The 20,690-nt window shown below is 35.4% G+C and overlaps 1 protein-coding gene across 2 annotated transcripts; it reads left to right on the top strand.

Moving 5' to 3' along the window:
• The first annotated feature begins 168 nt into the window (after nt 1–168).
• LOC140440194 (exportin-4-like) lies at nt 169–20,218 on the top strand. Of its 2 annotated transcripts, XM_072530527.1 has the most exons (10): nt 169–329; nt 385–771; nt 4,259–4,532; nt 4,650–4,917; nt 7,232–7,403; nt 9,552–9,850; nt 11,154–11,356; nt 11,716–11,987; nt 13,940–14,109; nt 16,013–20,218. In XM_072530527.1, exons 1-10 carry the CDS (start codon nt 279–281, stop codon nt 17,298–17,300), a joined length of 3,384 nt encoding a protein of 1,127 aa, XP_072386628.1. In that variant the 5' UTR covers nt 169–278; the 3' UTR covers nt 17,301–20,218. The 2 variants fall into 2 exon arrangements, with proteins under 2 accessions (XP_072386628.1, XP_072386629.1); XM_072530528.1 differs by lacking the exons at nt 169–329; nt 385–771 and adding an exon at nt 2,400–2,537.
• Nucleotides 20,219–20,690: the final 472 nt, after the last annotated feature.

Genomic DNA, 20,690 nt, shown 5'->3' with positions numbered 1-20,690 from the left:
CTGGTGCGGTCTTTAGAAGATTCTACACCCTCAAAAAAAAGATTAGTGTAATGATTTTGACTTCGTTTTTTTTATGAATTTCAGACAGCCTCTACAGTTTCGAACTTTGTTTGAAACGTTCCAAACTTCGCAAAGGTTTTCCTGTTTCCTGTTTATTTATGTTCTTTGCATGTGGCAACAATGTAATGTAAACTGCGTACGCATCTAAAAATATAACCTTAGTTATGGCAAAAAGTTCTAATATTATTATTTAGTTGTAATTGGAAATAAACGCTACAATGAACGATAATATAATTTCCGAATTGGAGAAAGCTGCCGAAATAATAATGGTACGTAAATGTTTTTATCGTATATATACGTTTAATTGACGTTAGTGATTTATAGGCACCTCCAAATGTTATATCAAACGAACAAAGACGTTTAGCGGAATCTATTTTCCTAGATTTTAGGAAAAGCAAATCACCCTATGGACTATGTCGAGATATTTTGGAAAAGTCTCAGAATCCATATGTCTTATTCGAGGCAGCTGAAGTATTAAAAGTAGCCATTATCAGAGAGTGGTCATTTTTATTTGAAAATGATAAAACTTCTCTCCGGCAATACTTGTTTCAATATATTACCACCAGAAATTTACCCCCGTTTGTAAGAGATCGTATTTTACAAGTTATTGCTATTATGGTCAAAAGAGCAAGCATTGATGATGGGGGAAGAGAAAGAGCAAATATTTTAAAACAAGTTGAGAGTTTGATTGTTAATGCTGAGCCTGCTAAGGTAAGTTGTGCATTTTCTGTAATAAACTTATCTATTAATTTCATTGAACCGAATTAGAATAAAAATTCAGGTAGGTATATATTTATTTAATAATTAGTATTAAACATATATTTTGTATGTATTTCCTATTTTTTATATTTCATAATCCTATTTTGTATCCATATTCCAGAGTGAATATATACACAAAATAAATTTAATAAACCAATACAACAAAGTATCCAAAGACCTAACAGATTTTGAGATTAAAAAAGGGGACACAACTCTGATTTGAACCCAGGAATAGGTCATACTTTGTTTATGTTTGGAAAAATGATAATTTATGTTTTTTTATAATGTATAAATATTTTTTATATTACTGACCTATTGACCTCAAACTCATAAGGTTTTCCCTTAGGTCTAATCTGTTCCTTGGAACTAATCTACAATATTAATCTACAAATATGAGTCTAAAACAAAAGTAATACAGTTTGACACATGCCAGTAGATTGGACTGGAGACCATAACTTATGGTTCTAGGAAAAATTAGCATGTGGCAAAAGAGGTGGTAACTCAGGACAAAATCAAATGGGTAATAAACTAAAAAATGATGTATGATATTACAGGTTTTGATACCAAAACCAGACAAGAAACAGCTAACTCCCTGAGGCCTGTATGATATCCCTGAAAAGACAAGAAAAACTGCTAGATAGGCACATTAGGAATGGTTTAGTTATAAGTCTGATATAACAGGGACAGTATGTGTAGAGAATATGATTCTCTACAGAAACTACTGCACTGTATCATCACATCCAGTGGGTGGAGTGTGTACTGGAAAAATGATGGGACTGCTTCATGGTGACTTAAGCTACATGACTTTAAACAGTCAACCATATCTTTTATTGCTGTAAGGCACTAGAATTCAGGCAACAAACAGTTTTCAGAGACTATCAATTGACTCCAAAAAATATGGTACCTATCCTTTAAACTTGTACAAGCTGGTACAAATCCTGAAATGGTTTTGATGAATGAATTGAATATCTACAACCAACTAACTGGTTGCAGTATAACTAGTTTATAAAAGGGTTTCTAAAAAAGAATTTTCTATAGGGCTTTCCTAAGTTTTTCCTAAAATAGGATCACAAAATTATGGTAATTTTTTTTCTCCTTTTACCTTCTTCTAAGTGTTGTATTGTTACAACTAAACAAAAAGTGCTGTACAAATTTACTAGCTTTGAAAACAGAAACAAATTCTCACTGAAATTATGACAATAATAGGTGTCTATCGCTTCAAACCTAAAGATTTTGTGCCCATGGTGTAGATGAAGTTCTAGTGACCATATATCATTTAAAATGAAGAAATTTGTCAAATATGTCAATAACTTTTCCCTTGCACTCATATACTAAGAAAAAGTTAAATAAACTACATTAAGATCATTAGCATATTTAATGTCAATATAATTAAACCAAATATTTACATGTTTTCATGGAAAATTATTTAATGTCATAATAAACAATTTAAAGCTAATCTAAATAACAAAATAATGAAGTTGATTGATTTTTGATATTTTGAATAAAAAGAAAACAAAAATATTGATAACAAAATTTTAGTTATTTATTGATCAGAAACAGAATGATTTATATACAGGAATCACTCATTATCCACAAACTCATCAACTGTGGTTTCGCTTTTCTGCAGTTTTCATGTGTGGATTCAATTTTTTGCAATTTAGATTGTAATTCACTTGTGTCCAGTATCACTCCTATGCAGCACATTTCGTATGCAGTAGGTAATTCACAGATATTTACATTATCTACTTTTTTCCATTTCATGTAGTAATAATGATGTATAGTACTCGTTTTAATGTCATACATAATGTTTTTCCACTGAAAAATGTTGTCATCTGAAAGGGATGGTAAAGATTTTACTAAAAGGGAAAGATGTGTAAAGAATTTAGATAAAAAAATCAGTTGGTATTAGAAAAAAATTAGACTGCTTAGCAGCAGGCGAATCATTTGCAAGTACCTACCACAAAGAAATTTAAAGTGAATGAATCTTACTACAAGGACTATTAAAAAGAGTGAGAAAACTATTCGTTCCAGTGTTTGTGTGGTGCTAGTTTAAGTAACAAAGTAACATGTGTGTACATTGAAAATCTTGAAAAAAATGGAAAGCGCACTGGCTTTTTGGATCGAAGATCAAACAAAAACAAGGGTGTCAATTAGAATACATATAATAAGAAAAGGCTCTTTATCTTTATGACAATTTAAAAAAGGAAGACAACAAATGTTCTAATTTCCAAGCGAGTAAAGGATGGTTTGAAAGATTTCAAACACAAGTTTCTTTACATAACGACAAAATTGTTGGAGAATCAGCTTCAGCGGCTCAAGACGCGGCCAACCTGTATCCAGCTGAACTTAAAGAACTCATAGAAATTGAGGGATGTAAGCTAGAACAAGTTTTTAATGCTATTTTTGGAAAAAAATTCCTGCTCATATCTTCATATCAGAAAATGAGAAATCTGTATCAGGTTTTAAAGTTAACAAGTGCACAAGTTAACACTTTATTTTGTTGTAACATTGTAACTTATAAACCAATGCTGGTGTATAAGTCTCTGAATCCACAGCCTCTTGGACCTGAAACCTTAAAAACCTTGAACCTTAAATATAAAAATAACAGACTACCAGTATTTTGGAGGGCAAATCACACATTACAGCAGCATTGCTCACGGACTGGTTTACTAACCGTTTTGTAGTATTTAGCATTAAAATTGCTCCCATTTAAAGTACCTCTTCTTATCGATAATGCTCCTGGACCTCCAGAATCCACGAACTTAATTGAATGTGTAGCATTTTTTGCTCACTCTGTATATCATAAATATTTCATAAGCTTTTTATTAAACATTTTATTGAATAGCATCTAAAACTTCTAAGACGTCTAAGAATAGCGTCTAACAAAGTATAAACATAATCTAAATATTTATTTACATTGCCAAATTGCCTCTGGCAAAAGACATCACTGTCCTTTTATTTTGTTTTTCCCTCTTCCTTCCACACTAATTTTAAAATAATACCGTGAGTTTTCAATCAAGGCATGCGAGATAATGTCGAAGTGTTTTTAGTTTGAAATAAATAGCTCGCTTAAGGTCAAGACAGTTCACATCCTGGCGAGAGTAATTTTCATGACACTTTCGTTCTGCAGCTCAACGCGGAAGTGAGATCGAATTCTGAATTTGGCGGTGTAGGAGGCCAATTATTTCACGTCGGGATGCCCAGCATCATTATATTTTTTTAATTTATGAAAGTAGTTGTTCATTATATTTTATTTTTTAATTATCTTATTTTAGACACAGTTTTTCTAAAACTCACAAACATAAGTTACTTTGCTTAGTTCCAGTGCCATAAAACAAAACACACACACACACACACACACACACACACACACACACACACACACATAAGTTACTTTGAATTAACCTGTACTTTATATAAAAGTAACACTTTGTTTCAGAAAATTCTGGGATGTAACATAATATCCAATTTAATGCAAGAATATGCAACGACAGTAAAATCGACTGATGTAGGACTTACCTGGGAAGTTCACTTCAAAGCCAAGAAACAATTTGAGGCAACAGACTTAAAGAGAATTTTTCAATTTTGTATATACCTTCTGTCGGAAGTTGTGAAGAATGATCCACCATATTCTGACACTTTGTTGGAGCTCTCCAGACATTTGCTGAAAATTACAGAAAGTGTTTTAACATGGGCTTATGTGTCATCAATTCATATCCTTTTTTTAACATTTTTAAAATTATTTTTTAGTTACCCACCAAGACTTAGATTATTAGGTTATTATTAATATTAATTATATTTATTATATATTTTCTTTAACTCCTGTGCACTGCCCAAGAAAATAGTTGGAATATATGAGTCAATCTACGAAGCCTTAAAACTAAACGAATCATGGTCTGAGATTGTCCTTAATCCCGATTTTCTTCCTCTGATGTTTCAAATATACTGGAAAGTCAGAGATATAGACCAACTGGCGCATCATTCCTTAATTTGTCTGATCCAGCTAGCGTCTTTATCTGGAGGCATTCTTCCCAATGATGAGACTCGATTGAAGTATCTGCATTCTTATTTGGTGTCATTTTTTAATCTCATCTCAAAGTAAGTATTGATATTATTTTGAGCATTAAAATACACTCAATCGCATGAAAAAAATCTGCTTTAAAATATTAACAAATTTTGAACTTAAGTAACTTTTTATTTGTGGCTTAATTTTGATAATTTGGTTCGCGACCGCTATCATCAACTTCAATTCATACATTCAGTTAAAAAAAATTAAGGTTCTACATGCCATAGAAGTTGAGATATTGCAACGGACAGTTCTCCTCTACACTTTTCCTTGGCGGTATTTTACGAATACCATCACTTTAACGGGTTGTAGCTTTTTACTCCCTCACTGTATATGTCACTGTACCTCTAGAGTCACTTTTGTCTTCAGCCTTCTGTTGTTCTTCTAAGAGGGTGAGTAGACACAGTGATTGAAGAGTTAGGCGGGCTGTCACCAGGGCAGTACAGTTTCAGAAAGAACAGGAGCACGGTGGATGCGCTGACGGAAGTCTTCCGGGAGTTTCGCGGGGTGGGGGTTAACCAGAGGTGGGCAATCCTAATGTTCTTTGATGTCCGGAATTCTTTCAACACACTGACTTCAATGGAAAGAGGTAATGAAGGCTTTACAAAAGAGAAGGTGTCCGAGGTACTTGATGAATTTGGTCTCTGACTATCTATCAGAAAGGAAAATTGTGGTAGAAAAAGGAATGGTGGTTGACGTGACGGCTGGAGTGTCGCAGCGGTCGGTCCTAGGACCTCGCTATGCTGGTAGTGGCGCAGGACGCGGGACCTTATATTTGGTGCACAGTGTACATGCGACCAAGTCGAGGAATGGATGAAAATGCATAATCTAGAAGTGGCTGCGGTTAAGACCGAGGCTATAGTTCTTAATGGACCAAGGAAAAGGGACGGCATAACATTCGAATGTGCAGGAAAGGGAGTGGTTTCAAAGAAATGTGTTAGGTATTTAGGGGCGACTCTGAGTCAAAACGGAAAGTGGGGGGAGCACGTAAAGGCGGTGAGTCAAAGAGCTGCGGTGAAATCCACCGCGTTGGGGGGATCATGCCCAACATCGGAGAGTTCAAAACTGATAGGAGGAGAACCCTTCATTCTGTTGTACAATCGATTGTCCTTTACGCTGCGCCTGTCTGGAGTACTGCAGTTTTAACAAAGGCGTACAGAAAGCAGCTCACCCGAGCAGATAGGAAGAGTCTATTGAGGATGGCATGTGCACATAGAACAGTGTCCATAATGGTGTGGCAAGAGGAATGAGACGAGATGAAAATGGTGGCGCAGTGGACGAAGTCGCTGATTCCTAATCTGAGAAGATGGATGAACTGCGGGCACCGGCGTTTGGATTACTTTCTGACGCAGATGCTCACAGGACATGGTTTCTTCAGGGCATACCTTTACAGATTTGGAAAGGCAGAAAATGACAAATGCCTGTACTGTGAAATATCGGATACTGTCTCACACATTCTATTGGTATGTATGCGATAGATGGATAGATGAAAGGAACCTGCTTGACAGAGAGCTAGGAAGTAGGGTGCAATCAGTCACAGAACTGGAGGAGGAGATGCTTAGATCGTCAGATCGGTGGAGAGCAGTTCAGAAATAGGTGAAGATAACGTTGGAGAGAAAGGAACAAGAAGAAAGGCGACCCGAAGGGATTCAGGGTGCCCAGGAGCAAGCAAGATGATAAGGCAGAATGAGAAGGGGCTAGATTGAACATGAACAGGGAGGAAAAGAGAGAGAGAACAATTCAGTCGTAATGAGAAAGTGCTAGAATGTGTGAGAATTGTGCATGAATGAAAGATGGGGTGAATGTGCCGTGCCGATGTTGCGTCCCAATCAGGGCGATCCGGCCAGTAATTCACCACTGAGGAGGGTGTTTTTTTAGCACACCTGCTCGCGGTCTCGGATATCATCGTGGCCATTCGAACATTTGCACCACCCCCCCCTTCTCATAAAAGACGAAAAAAAAGTGCTTTTGTTGCTGTGTTAATTATGTTATTTCAGAGTTTTCCCAGCTTTCCTCGATGTTATCGTTTTTTAATATTTCATTCTCAGCTATCGATTTTTGTTCTCCTTTTTTGTTTTGAATATTCCTTATGTAACGCCTCTATAAAAATCCTATTTAAAGCAACCTCTAAAGATGCAGCCATTTCCAAGGCGCCTTTTAATGTAAAAACGTCGATTTACTCAGATATGTCATATTTCATGAGATGCATGTTTTTTACAGCATATTTGCATATCAATTTCAAGATAGTTTACTACAGGTTTTTCGGAAGCCTGGTTATAAATAGTCAGAAACATACTGATTTATTTTAAGACAACACTATTTGATATACTTTTTTCTGTGTTTCAGTGTTACCATAAAAAATAAGGAGGCGTTGGGTTTGTCAAATATCGTGAAGAAGTTAATTACGTTTTTCTTACCTTGCATTTTTCAGTTACCAGATGGAATGAAGGATACTTTATTGGATGAATTTACAAGAATTACTTGCCATCTGTGCGACGGGACTGCAATGGAAGAAATAGTAAGTATTTTATATTCTTGCGAACAACATTATTTATGTTTTTTCCAAAATAGCTTCTTCCTCTTTTGGTGCCTATTCGTTTCTAATGTTAGCGATCATTCTGGCTATTTATGCAGGAAATATAAAATTATGCAGTAAAAAATGAAATGTAAATGGTTGTAAATATAAGAACAATCAATTGGGACCATTCAACATAATTATTAGTGACAAAAGAACTATAGAGAACCACTCACTTGTAAATAATCGCAACAGTAGTTGAGAAGAAGAGTAGTGTGTCTTGCCGTCGTAGACAAAGTAAAAAAGAAATGGTTTGCGAGACGCGGGATGTAATAATTCTGTCGGTGAAAATTATTTGCCCGTTATGACTGCTGGCTTAAAGATTTCTGTGCGTTCTAAGCAGGAAATGCTCGCGTCGTTACTTTTTGTTGAATTCTGAGCTCTTTGGTAGTGACCACTCTATTTACGCAGGCAGGCGGGTCGTGGGAAGACCTTTTTTTGAGAGGGAAATCGTCATAAGATTATCAGGGTAGACCGCATCACCCCAAAAAACCTTTAGTTCCCGTTAGGATTTCCGGATTAGGATTATTTCAGAGGAACACAGGGAAAGATACAAATTGTATTTAGGGAAAAATAATACTAATAGGAATGGAGTTGGTATAATTGCTGATAGAGAAATTATTCCATTAAAGATAACGTAGTAGAAGTTGTGACAACGAGTAATATGTAGAATAACGACAGTAAAATTTGTGCTTAATAAAAAAATGTTGAATATTGTGTTTGTATGGTCCTCAAATCGGTCTGGGCGAGAATGAAAGATAAGTTTTCTATGGTGAATTGGTAGACATACTCAGTGATGTTCTATTAAAGGAAAGAGTCATAATAGGTGATTATAATGCAAATGTTGACCAAACTAAGAGGCAATGTGAAGATTTTGATGATTAGCAACAGCATTAGATATGGCGATTGTTTACACATTCTTTCAAAAGAGAGAAACTTAACTTATTACATATAAACTTGGACAAAAGTATCAAATACATTATTTCAAGACGAAAAAACAAAATATAAGTGAATGTAAGTCGCAAAGTTGCTTGTGCTGAACGTCAAAGTAAAAAGGCGAAATGAAACCAAAATATCGTAAAGGACCACAAAAATCAACTGGTGGATGTTAAAAAACGGAAAAGAAGGTCTATTCAGGACAAGAATAGTGAAAAAAATATACTGGAACATAAAAAGGAAGTCCTAATACAATTTGGAGGAATATAGTCATTAGATGCTGATACTGAAAGCAGTGGCGCACCCAGCGGGTGGGGGTTAAACCCCTCCCCATGACCCTATTCCGACACTGTTACTCACACATTTTAAGGACTCAAAATGGAATCAACATCATAAATAAGATTTCGTATAATAATAACCAAACCCCCCCCCCGAGGCAAATTCTAGGTGCGCTACTGACTGAAAGCGAAGCACGCCGTGATTTAACTAACTTTATTTAACTTAAAACCTCACTTAATTACAACTATCACATTCACAATTACTAATTATAATTATCGCTTAGAAGAATTCACAACAATATATAAAATATCAAAAATATCAAAGTCAAAAATGTTGGGAAAATGGGAAAAGTATAGTATAGTAAAATTCAGTATAGTTTACTTAAGCCTTAGAAAAATGGACTCAGAATGAAGTCAACAGAGCAACATGCATCACCATTATTTAATCTGAACATAGCTCTCCCTCATCATTTAGCCACTATTTTCTTTTCTATGTGGCTTGCATCTAGTTTGTTTGGTAACGTTTTAGATCATCAATTTTTCGTGTTGATGGACGGTCTCTATTTAGGTACACCTCATCTCTCAGTCTTGACTCCAGTATCCGTTTCATCCCTTTGTTGAACATTATTCTAGCGGCTGTCCAATACCTTTTCAGTATTACTGTTCTCTCTATACTCTATATCATCATTATGTCTCCAGCTGCAGGACAATTGTCCGTTAAAGCCATAAATATCTAGAATCAGGTAACATGAGGCTCTTTGAAATCTAAAATCTACAAGATGAGAAATAAAGCCTCTCATCCGTGACAAAAAATCCACAATCAGGCGGGAAAAAATTAAATGGGGAAAGCAAAGTCGTTTTATTTTAAATTTTGTAGGAAAACGAAGAGGACCGATATTTTACCGACGCATTTGACAACATGTTGGAAGCTTGGACCGGCCTAATACAAGACCTCTCACACTCACATTACGACGACAAATTTCAAGACTGCGCCAAACAAGTATTTAATAAATACGTTCAGTGCCATCTAGCGCCACCAGATGGATGTAGAAGAAGTAATGTAGACGTAGACGATGATAATGAAGATAACGACAGAGTTAGATACAAAGATCAGTTACAGGTTATAGGAATGTTCGGTAGAGTTGTGCCAGGCCATTCCTTACAGGTTTTGTACAAGTAAGTATATTAGACATGTGCCAACAAAATGTAAATACACTGGAACTTTAAGTCTGATTAATGATACTAAATGGTTTTTTATGGGTATAGAACTTTAAAATGGAATAATACATCGATACATTTTTTAAATCGACATAAAAGTGGCTCTATTCCAAAGATAATCTTTTCTATCTAGAGATCCAATTTTTGCTGTGAGTGCTGTGTGAATAACTTCCAGAAATAGTTTTAATATACGGCACATTAACTTATCGTGCTATACTCTTTATAGCGTTTAAAATTTTTTTTTCTGAAGGACTGTTATGAATGTGGAGGCTAGCCAATATTTGGGTATTATACCAATTCTTTAAATGCAGTTGAAGAAATCTGTACGTGTATCTCGTCATCAGATTTATTAGTGGTCTTACATCGCACGAGTTTTATGGCCAATTCGTAAGTCCAAAATATGAAATTATACGGTCACCAAACGTTTTCTTTAATAAATCGATTGTGACACGAGCTGTGTAACATGTTTTTAATTACACAGCTCCTCCATATCAAGGTTATTCAATTCAGGAACGAAAAAGTTAGTGATCTGGACTCTTTAACGGTCACCATTGACTATAACGTTCTGGCCAGCATTATTTTTGAAGAAGTAAGACCAAGAACTCCAGCAGCCCATAAAGTACACCAAATAGTCCTGATATAACGGTGTGTTAACGTAACCTTATGGATGGTCTGCACATTCTGATGATCAAATACAGCATTAATCGTGTATCTTCAATTCTTGCACGATTTTTCTTGTAAGCACGCAAATCAAGAGCTTTTCGCAAATCTTCCATGAAGTGAATAGATGCAGGTCCAATTTTTCTGCACGATGGGAGATGGACTCATTAGGATCTACCTCTATGCTACAGTCTGTAAGAGCAATAACTTCTTCCGTACGCACTATACGACGTCTCTGTGGATGTTATGATTTAGAGTAAACGTGGTACGAAAACGTTCCATCGCTTATCTAATCAATTGCTCTGAAGGACGACTACGTCATAAAATAAACGTAGTACGCGATACGTATTTCGAACAAATTAATAATTCTCAAATAAATATGCACAATTTGGAAGCTTTGTTAAGGCGTCAGTCCATTCATATTGTAATGGCAAACCAAACTAAACATAAATCACTTGACAGCTGTCAAAATGGTTGTCATCAAAAAAAGTATTGCCAACCTTAGATTCTATACTTCTAAAAAAACACCCATTATAACAAATTAAGCATTTCAATTTCAAGAACTTTTGTATATTTTTTACTCTTACTACTTGCGATTTAGATTACTTGAAGACCGTATAACGAAGTTTTCTTACCACATACTATCGATGCAAAAGGGTGCGATAAATTTGAATCAACACGCTGGATTAACCGATCTATTCGAAGATATCCACTGGGTAACTTTAATTTCTGGGCATATTATTTGTATGGATAGCGATGGAGAGACGCCGATGATTCCGTCAGCCATTATGAAATATTCAATAGGTAAGAAAATTTAGGTTATGTGCACGAATTATATTCAACGATTTTGTCATAGACGTGTAATATAAGACAGATTGACTGCTACAATTCCCAGTGAGACAGAGAAAACTGACGCAAAAGAGTCCTTCCATCTCTGTCTAGTGGACCGGGTTTGCTGGCCCATTCGTGGCCTCTCGTTGGTCATTTAGGTCACGTGGTCGAAAACTTGGCAAATTAGAAAGAGATACAGGGACTGCTTTGCCTCTGTCGCGCTGGCGGAATGGGTTGGTAGTGTTGCAACTCTCAGTTAATCTTGTATTATATGTCTATGGATTTTTTCGTTGTGTGTTTCGTCAGCTTAATACCAAAATACAATATTTTAGATCAACATAAAGGCCAACAGTCCACATTACAAGCTTCTATGGCCGCAATAGAAGCTCTTCAGACAAAATTTTCGCAGCCCGAAAACCTGGAACAATGCGATTACGTTATCCGAATACTTTTCGATGTTATGAATCTATGTACCCTGGAAGATTACGCGGCTTCGGCTAAGTTAAAGCATTTAATGAGTCCAGAAGTAGGATCCACGGCCATGTGGTTCTTGAAGAGATGGTGTTTATCATATCTGTTGCCGGTTGAAAATTATTACGAAGAGGTAAGTTCGTATTTTTTACTTTTTAATATACACTCATGGACAAAAATATCGAATATTTTGGAATTTTCCAATTTTTTTTTGTAGTCACTATTATTTCAAAATAATTTTAGATTACTGATAATACTCATATAATAGGCTGATGTACTCAACTGGTTTGAAATATTTTGATGTTTATTCAGTGGTTAGTGTCATTCGTACATTTTATCATAAAAATCCTTCTTCACGTAAAGGAAAAATCATACTAATTCGGTTATTTATAGTTTAATTTATTAAATTTAATTAAATATTGTTTTGATTTAACTAAGTTTAAAACAAGTATCCCACCAATTCGGTACTGCGATGAAGTCCAAGTAGTACATATTTTAATTTTGTACAAAGAAAGAAATTCACAAAAAGGTATCGCACGACGTCTCAGCAGAACTGAATCTATAGTTTCAAATACTCTAAAAAGGTACCGCGAAACAGGAAATTTTGTAAGAAGGCCTGGTCAGGACGTCCAAGGTGCACAACCGCGATTGATGACCGTTTTTTTTTGTTCTTAATTCTACACGAAATGGTTTATTGACATCGATGCACCTCAGAAATGAGCTATTAAATGTTAGACAAGTTAATGTGAGTTCACAAACAGTTAGACGAAGATCAAAAGAAGCAAACTTAAAGCCCAGACGCCCCGCCAAAGTTCCACGTCTTCTCCGTCACAAATCATAAAGCTCGTCGTTTGGAATTTGCAAGAACAAATATTTAGTGGAATATCGACAACTGGAAAAACGTTCTTTTCACTGATGAGACCAGAATCCTATTATGGAAGCCAGATGGTCAAAACTACGTCTACAGAAGAGTTGGAGAACGATTCGCCAGCTGCAGTCTCGCCCAGACCGTTAGTTTTGAAGTTAATGGCATAATTCTTTGGGAAGGTATTAGTTGGGAGGTACGTGACGAGACGACTGGTGATTCTTTCGTTTAAAACATCCTGCAAGATCATGTTTTGTCATATGTTGGTTACATTGGATATGAAAGATTCACGTTAATGCACGATAATACTCGACCACATGCTGCTGCCATAGTGAGTAATTATCTTGATGAGGTCCAAATTCGAAGATTGGATTGGCCACCGTCTAGCCCGGATTTAAATCCAATACAGCACATGTGGTATCACCTAAAACGCAGCATACGACAAAGAAATCCCGTTCCAAATACGATAGAGCAGCTTTGGCTTGCTGCACAGGATTAGTGGAATGCAATTTCCCAAGGATATGTCCAAAATTTACTTGCAAGCATGCTGAGAAAGATGCAAGCAGTAATAAGAGCTAGAGGGGGAATACACGTTACTGATCATGCATTTCTTTCAGTTTAAACCAGTTGTTTAAGCAATTTAAATTATCATTTAAGTTTAAAGCAAAATAACTTTATTTACCTAATATTAAACATTTATTTTTTTCAAAATTTTCTCCGCATAAAAACTTAAAATTTTTCATTAAACATTGTTAAAATAAACTCTATTTTACAATAAATGACTTGCTTGACCAGAATTTATTTTGAAAAAACAAAAATTTGAATATTCCAAAATATTCGATATTTTTGTCCATGAGTGTATATACATAAGCAGTGAAAAACAATGGAATGGGGTGAAATCTCGTTCACACTGTAACACTTGAAGATCTCGGTCAGATAAGAGAAGAAACATACAAGCTAGTTGTTAACTATTCCAAAATTTTTGTTTTGAGAAAAACCATTATTTTGACGACGTTTCGGCAAGGTTACACTTGCCATTGTCAAGTCAGATAGTAGCGCTTCTTGCTGGTGCTTGAAGGAAACTGTTTACTTCATTAAAAATTGTGAGATTGATTGTATGTTATGAACGAAGTAAGTTTGCAGTGGGATCTCGTACTATTAGTATTTTCGAATAATATTTATTATACACCTTGTTGTTGATATGTTTTCTTCTTTTTTAGCTGAGTCCGACATTAATAGGATGCTTAGGAAAAGACACACAAGGCGCTAGATTGGTTGTATCTTATGTGTTGTCAAAAATTCAGTCAAACCTCTTTCATTTTCAATCAGAACCGATACTGCTCCGGGATACAGTGGATTTATTCTGTGATATTGTCTGCGTGAAACAAAAGTAAGTATTTTTTTCTCGTCTCGTATTAGCAAAAAATTCATAATGAAAGCATAAATGTTTTTCCAAACATGTTTGAGGTATATTGAACTAATTTATACAGGGGGATTTAGAAGAGGGGTTGGAGTTGAAATGACACTCCACTATTTCTCCAAGTTTGTTGGACAGAGAAAGATACAGAACATCAAATTAACTTCGTGTAACTCATCATCTGTCAGTGGTTCTGAATCATCAACGCGTGCAAGAGAATCAGATATAATAAGATAATTGAAATAACTAATATCTCGTTTTTTCATAATATTCACTTAACCACGATAGTGGCTCATTATCGCAATTCACTTTTCTTTCTATGACTGTTTTTCTGAGGTTGCAGGCACTTTTAAAATTTTCGCTAACCATCTGTGTAAAGTGGAACGATTTATGTCTTCGTGACTCCATTATGATAGAAATCGTGAATTTTTTTGACAGAAACGCGACTACCTTTGCAGTCAGATCCAGGTTCGTTTCTATTTTGCATTTTTTTAATAGCCCTCGACATGCGGCCATCAGATATCTTAAATGATGGTTTGCCCTTGTACATTTATGTAATATTGATTACTAACCGAGTTTGTAGGACGTGATTGAGCTTTGGAACTCTTTGTTGAGGAATGCTTTGTTTTATTAAACCACATAATATAAAGGCATTTTGTACATTAAAGGAACCTTTTTCCAAAATTATTTAAAAGCATGAGTACGTGCTTCTTCTGGTATTCGTTGCAAACATTTCTTTTTTCGCAAAAACTGTTACTATTAGTAAATACTTCTACCTGATAGTATTTTACTATGTTTAGTACTGCATTATTTGCCCGTATTTCTTAATATTGGTCGTTTTTTTTTACTACACTACCACTCATCTGTCTTTTCCCGAGTTCGTGATGGTTTTTCATGCTCTTGTTTTGCATCCGGGTATTATATGTGTATGAGGTACACTGTTCTCGACAATAGTGTCTGAAATAAAAATAAGTAAACATTTTTAGCGATAACTGACAATACCTTTCAGACGTAATTTTACGTCTAAATGAAAAGTAAACACAGATTACGACAATTTTGTGTATAAACAATGCGTGTACTAACCGCACAAACTTAAGAACCAAAATTTAAATACAAATTTTGTGGTTATGTTGAACTTTTCATCAGTACACGTAAATATAATGCCACTTAACTGTATTTTCTGAGGTCCTGAGTTAGAATAAACAGTAGGTTGACTATTATTTTCACTTAACATACTGGAAACGTCGTCAGCCATACTCAACAGTCAATAACAAAAACTGCCACTTGCTGATGGATAAGTGGTGTAAGTCAGACTTACACCACAATTTAACTATGATGTGAGTGGTTTCGCTTGTCGATCAAACTGATGCTGCCATCTATGAGACTAAGAGAAGACTTTTGACTTACACCATTTTTCTTGCTTTTTGATTTGAATATAGACAAAACGAATATAAGTCTAACTCAGTAATGGTAAATAACTGAGTTACACCACTTTTATGGTGAAGTAGATTCTTACCATAAGCTTTTATTTGCTCAGACGGCAACACTGTAAGCTCTGGGCAAAGCCGTTAAAATTTTATACAGGTAGTATGTTTCCATAAGTTACCATAAGAGCACAATAAAGAACGTGTGAAGAGATTTCATCTAACAAGTTATTTCTTCACCCTATCGATCAATTATTTGCCACCACGATTAATCAGCGACCAATCAATTTTAGTAAACAATTTAAACATAACAGTGAGGGCTATCCTATGTCTAAATCACTCTGAAAGACCCCTGAGTATATTAAGTATCTCTGTGTATCAAAAAATCTCCTTGAAATCTGTTTATAAAGATTTATATTTTAACAGATCTTTAATGTGTATTTTGTTTACAGGTCTTCGCATATAGTAAGAACAGAAAGCATGCGGAACCTGATAAAACTATTTGGTAGCCTAGAACCTGGATCTTTACCACCCAATATCATCCGAGGCCTTTGTAAAGGATTTGTTCTAGCCGGAGTAGCCTTGGATACGAGAAACGATAGCTTACAAAATTCCATGAACGAATACTATGACTTGATTTTGACACCTCTACAACAAAGATTCAAAGCCGTTTGGGGACAGGAAAACTTTACTAGAATATACCAAGAGGAAAGAATCCAAAAAATTGTTGTAGACTTACTGGAGGCGTTTATAGGAATCGCTAAAGGCTCCTTGATGCCTAGTTCGACAGCATTATTTCATTTTTTAGCACCTATACTAAGCGAATTGCCGGCTCTTATTACGGTTTATCATAATTATCAAGTAATTGTTCAGCTCGTTTTAGAGCTATTTGGACAATGCGCAAAGTACATGCTGTGTTACCTTACCCCTTTAGATAGTAAAAGATTATACGAAAGTTCTTTAGCAACTGTACAGGCGTATGCGAAGTGCAATCAAGGTAGATTCACAACTGAAACATTCGCCGAAGAAAGCAGCTTCCAGGATCTCGCTCTTATTTTAGATCTGCTCACTTTTATTCTCTCCAAAGACTGTGTTGACTTATGCACCGAGACTGATACCGAAGAAATCTCTGTGGTGGCGTCTGACGTCTCACTTTTCGGCTTAAACTTCATTATGCCGCTGATGACTAGAGATTTACTGAACTACCCAAGCCTTTGTGCTCAATACTATAGACTGTTGGTGCTTATTAATGATATTTACCCGGAAAAAATATGCAATTTACCGCCTGAACTTCTGAACACTCTATTAAGATCCATAGAGTTGGGCCTGACTAATTTCGGTTCAGATATAGTCCAGGCTTCCCTGGATTTTATACAGGTCATGGCAACGTACATATGTACAAAAAATTTGGTGCAAAAACCATTCGCCCAAGCCATCAGACCTTTCTTAAAATTAGTAATAGACTTAACTTTATCTCATCAAATCAATACAGACACAGTATGTTCGGCTAGTACCTGTATATACGCCCTTATGTGCTGCTTCCAAGACGATTATAAAATGTTGGTGCAGAGTTTGATCCAAATGCAATCAGATCCCACGACGGCAGATAGATTGACAGCAGCTTTTAACAACTTGGTACTGAATGTAGACATGAGCGGTAATCGATTGCCTAAACTGAAATTTAGAGATAATTTTGATAAGTTTTTAGCTAACGTTCATGGATTTTTGTTGGTTAAGTAGCATTAAGCGTTAGGATTAATGTATGTTGTTTTATATAGATAATGTAAAATAAAACTATTTTTTCACGAAAATGTTGAGACGATAGGTTTATTATTTATTTAACATCTTTGAGATAACGTCACTAAAGTATATGATGTACAGCAAAATATTTACTGGATAAACTACTTCGTTCGAAGTACAAAATGGTTGTCAATATGCTCGCCTCTAGTTTGTTAACCCTTTGTGTACTGGTGGGCTAAGCGTTAAGACACATTTTAAACAATTTTTATGCTGTAGCTTGGTATTCCTTGCGCTTAGACACAGTCAATACGTGGATTGTCGAGATCCCCACCAACGACTCGTACATCAAATTTTGTTTCGCTGACCGTTGGTAATATTTTTATAGTGGCATGTTTACAGTGGCTTATAATAGCACGTGGTTGATGGTGCTGTAATATTTATGAGTTTTGAATGATATGATGAATTTAGTACATTTTACACCTTGTAATTATGATGGTGGCAGTGTTGGGACACAAGGCAAATGCATGCTTTTTTGTTCCAGACAAAAATAAACATTCCTATACCGATTTGGAACGTATGTCTGAAGAGGAAATCTTTACTCTTATTGAAGACATTCCATCTAATGTAGATTCAAATATTGATGACAGCTCCGATGACGATGAGGAAATAGATTTAACAACAAATATGAATCAAAGTATTTTTGATATAGAGTCTTTCCGATTATCTTTGAAGACGCCGTTTCAGTGGAAAACTTTTTTGAGTACGTCTTAGAGACAAATCAAATTGAAGCAGATGAGAGTGACGTTGATGATACTCCGTTGAATATACGTAGAAGGAAATATTTTCTTTCAAATACAATTTGGACTAGACTCCCAAAATTGCATTCCCTATAAAAAAAAAATTAATGAACCAGTCGGCCCCAATACACCAGACAATATTGATTCTGCTACGGATGTATTTCTTCAACTCTTTACAAAGGACCTTATTGATAATATTGTCTTTCAAACCAATCTATATGCGGTCCAAAATAGCGACGGTGACGAGAATAGATTTACACAAACAAATGCGGGTATTCTTAGCAATGAATTTACTAATGGGAATAAAGGAACTTCCTAGTCTGAGAGACTACTGGTCTTCCAGAGCTAGATGTGTATATTAGTTTTTGTATGCCAAGAGATCGGTTTGTGTGGTTACTCAAAAACTTGCATTTAAACGACAATTCTCTTCAACCTAAAAGACATGAGGCCAACTATGACAAACTATATAAACTTAGGCCTTTACTGAATCATCTATCAGAATCGTTTTTGCTTGTTATAATCCCTCAGAAAATCAAGCAATAGACGAGTCAATGATAAAATTTAAAGGATGTAGTTCCTTACGTTAATATTTACCAATGAAGCCCGTAAAAAGAGGCTACAAGGTCTGGATCAGGGCCGACGAATCCGGATTTGTATGCCAGTTCGATGTTTATACAGAAAAAGTTGCTGATTCGACAGAACAAAAAATAGGAGCTAGAGTCGTAAAAGATCTTACTCGTAAATTGGTAGGAAAGGGCCATAAAGTTTATTTCGACAATTTCTTCAATTCTGTAGAACTAATGAAAAACTTACGCGAAGACATAATTTACGCGTGTGGAACAGCAAGAAAGGGAAGACAGAACACACCAACGGATCTAATAGCGGACAAGCAATTAGCAAGAGGGGAGTCGGATTTGCGAGTTAGCAAAGATGGTACAGTTTTTATGAAATGGAAAGACCGAAAGGATGTTTTGTTTATAAGTAATTATCATAATCTCGAACATATTGGAAGTGTCTAGAAAGAGAAAAGATAGTACTATGGAGGACATTGTTTGTCCAATACTAGTCAAGGACCATAATGCTAACATGGGTTTTTTTGACAAAATGGATATGCTAGTCAATTTATGAAGTTGACAGAAAATCGAAGAAATGGTGGCACCGTATTTTTTGGACGTATCGCTAGTAAGCGCCTTTATTATTTTCAAAAGTAGATCTGATGGACAATCGCTTACGTTGAAGATGTTTAGGCTAGCAGCCATAAACGGACTTATTGGCGCCCAACCTGACGTACCAAGAAAAGGACGCAAAAGAGTATTGTGCACATTTGATAAATGTGTTGCAGTTTCTTTATTTTTATAAAAATGAGCCGGTCATTTGGATGACCAAACATAAAGAACATATACATCGTAATGCAGAGTTAATGATGTTTGGAAAATAATACAAGATAACATATCTGTCCAGGTCACTATAAATGAACTTAAGAAAAAAATAAGATTCGCTAATGGCCACATTACCTGAAGCTGTAACTACAAAAAAGATTTATATATTTCTTTTCAGTTTTTGTATCTACAGTGCTGTTTTAGTTCATTCTAAATACAGGTACTTATTTGTTTCCACTTTTATTAAATGATACCATCCACTGTCTTCTCTCTTTTTTTAATTTCATTAAATAAGCAGAGCTCATCAAAACAAATGCTGCGGAAGCAACAACGAGATTTTCCGGACGATCTCTATCCATATTAACTGTCACACCACTGAATCAGTTGTCAAGGTTTTTAACAATACTTGCCATGTCTGTTCAGGCTCGTGTACTTGTGAGCGCCCTGCTTGCCATCGCAAAGCTAGTATACTTGCAAACTAGGCTAATAATTGTGTACTTGCCAAGTACACGAGTCGTTTGAGTCCACCTTATATTTTTTATGCATTTAACAGGTGATCAATTTATTTTGGCTGTAATTTATTTACCTATACTATAATGACGTCTCATATTATCATTGTTTCATCCTCAGTATATTGTAATTTAGGCCATAAATTTTCTGCGTTTTTTGTAGATATAATATCATTTTTATAGTTTTTATATATTGATAAAAGTGTTGTATAAAATTCAAAATAAAAATATTATTACACAGAAACTGTTTCTTTATTTTCCAAGGTTCCACTTGTAGTAATTTTGATAATGGTTATGAATTTTAATGATTATAACTTCAATAATTTTGCGAAGTATGATTGAATGTAATATAACATCGATTGTTTTCTTAAGCCCTTTTCAACTGAATGGATAACTAAAGTATTCAGAGCTCTTCATCTTTAATCGCTAATTCTGTGATTTAAGCACAATCAAGGACAACTCAACTAATCAAGCGAGACCCAGATTTAATTCGCTTTCTCCCTGCATTCGAGGCTCCGCTGGGAATTACCGTCCGTTCCACAGCTTCTCGTCGAACTAAAATGGAATAGGAATAAATAATGCAGGCGTGACCTCGACTAGTACCGAAGAAGAATTAGGAAACGAGCATGAGCGTGTTGGAAGGGAAAATTGCTATGGCGTGACCCAAAAGAAGCCCGACAGCAAGAGTTAAAATCTATCTGAAAA

The sequence above is a fragment of the Diabrotica undecimpunctata genome, chromosome 4 (assembly GCF_040954645.1).
Source record: "Diabrotica undecimpunctata isolate CICGRU chromosome 4, icDiaUnde3, whole genome shotgun sequence".
Taxonomy (NCBI): domain Eukaryota; kingdom Metazoa; phylum Arthropoda; class Insecta; order Coleoptera; family Chrysomelidae; genus Diabrotica; species Diabrotica undecimpunctata.
The sequence above is the reverse complement of the archived record's forward strand: the minus strand, read 5'-3'. Positions and strand labels throughout refer to the sequence as shown.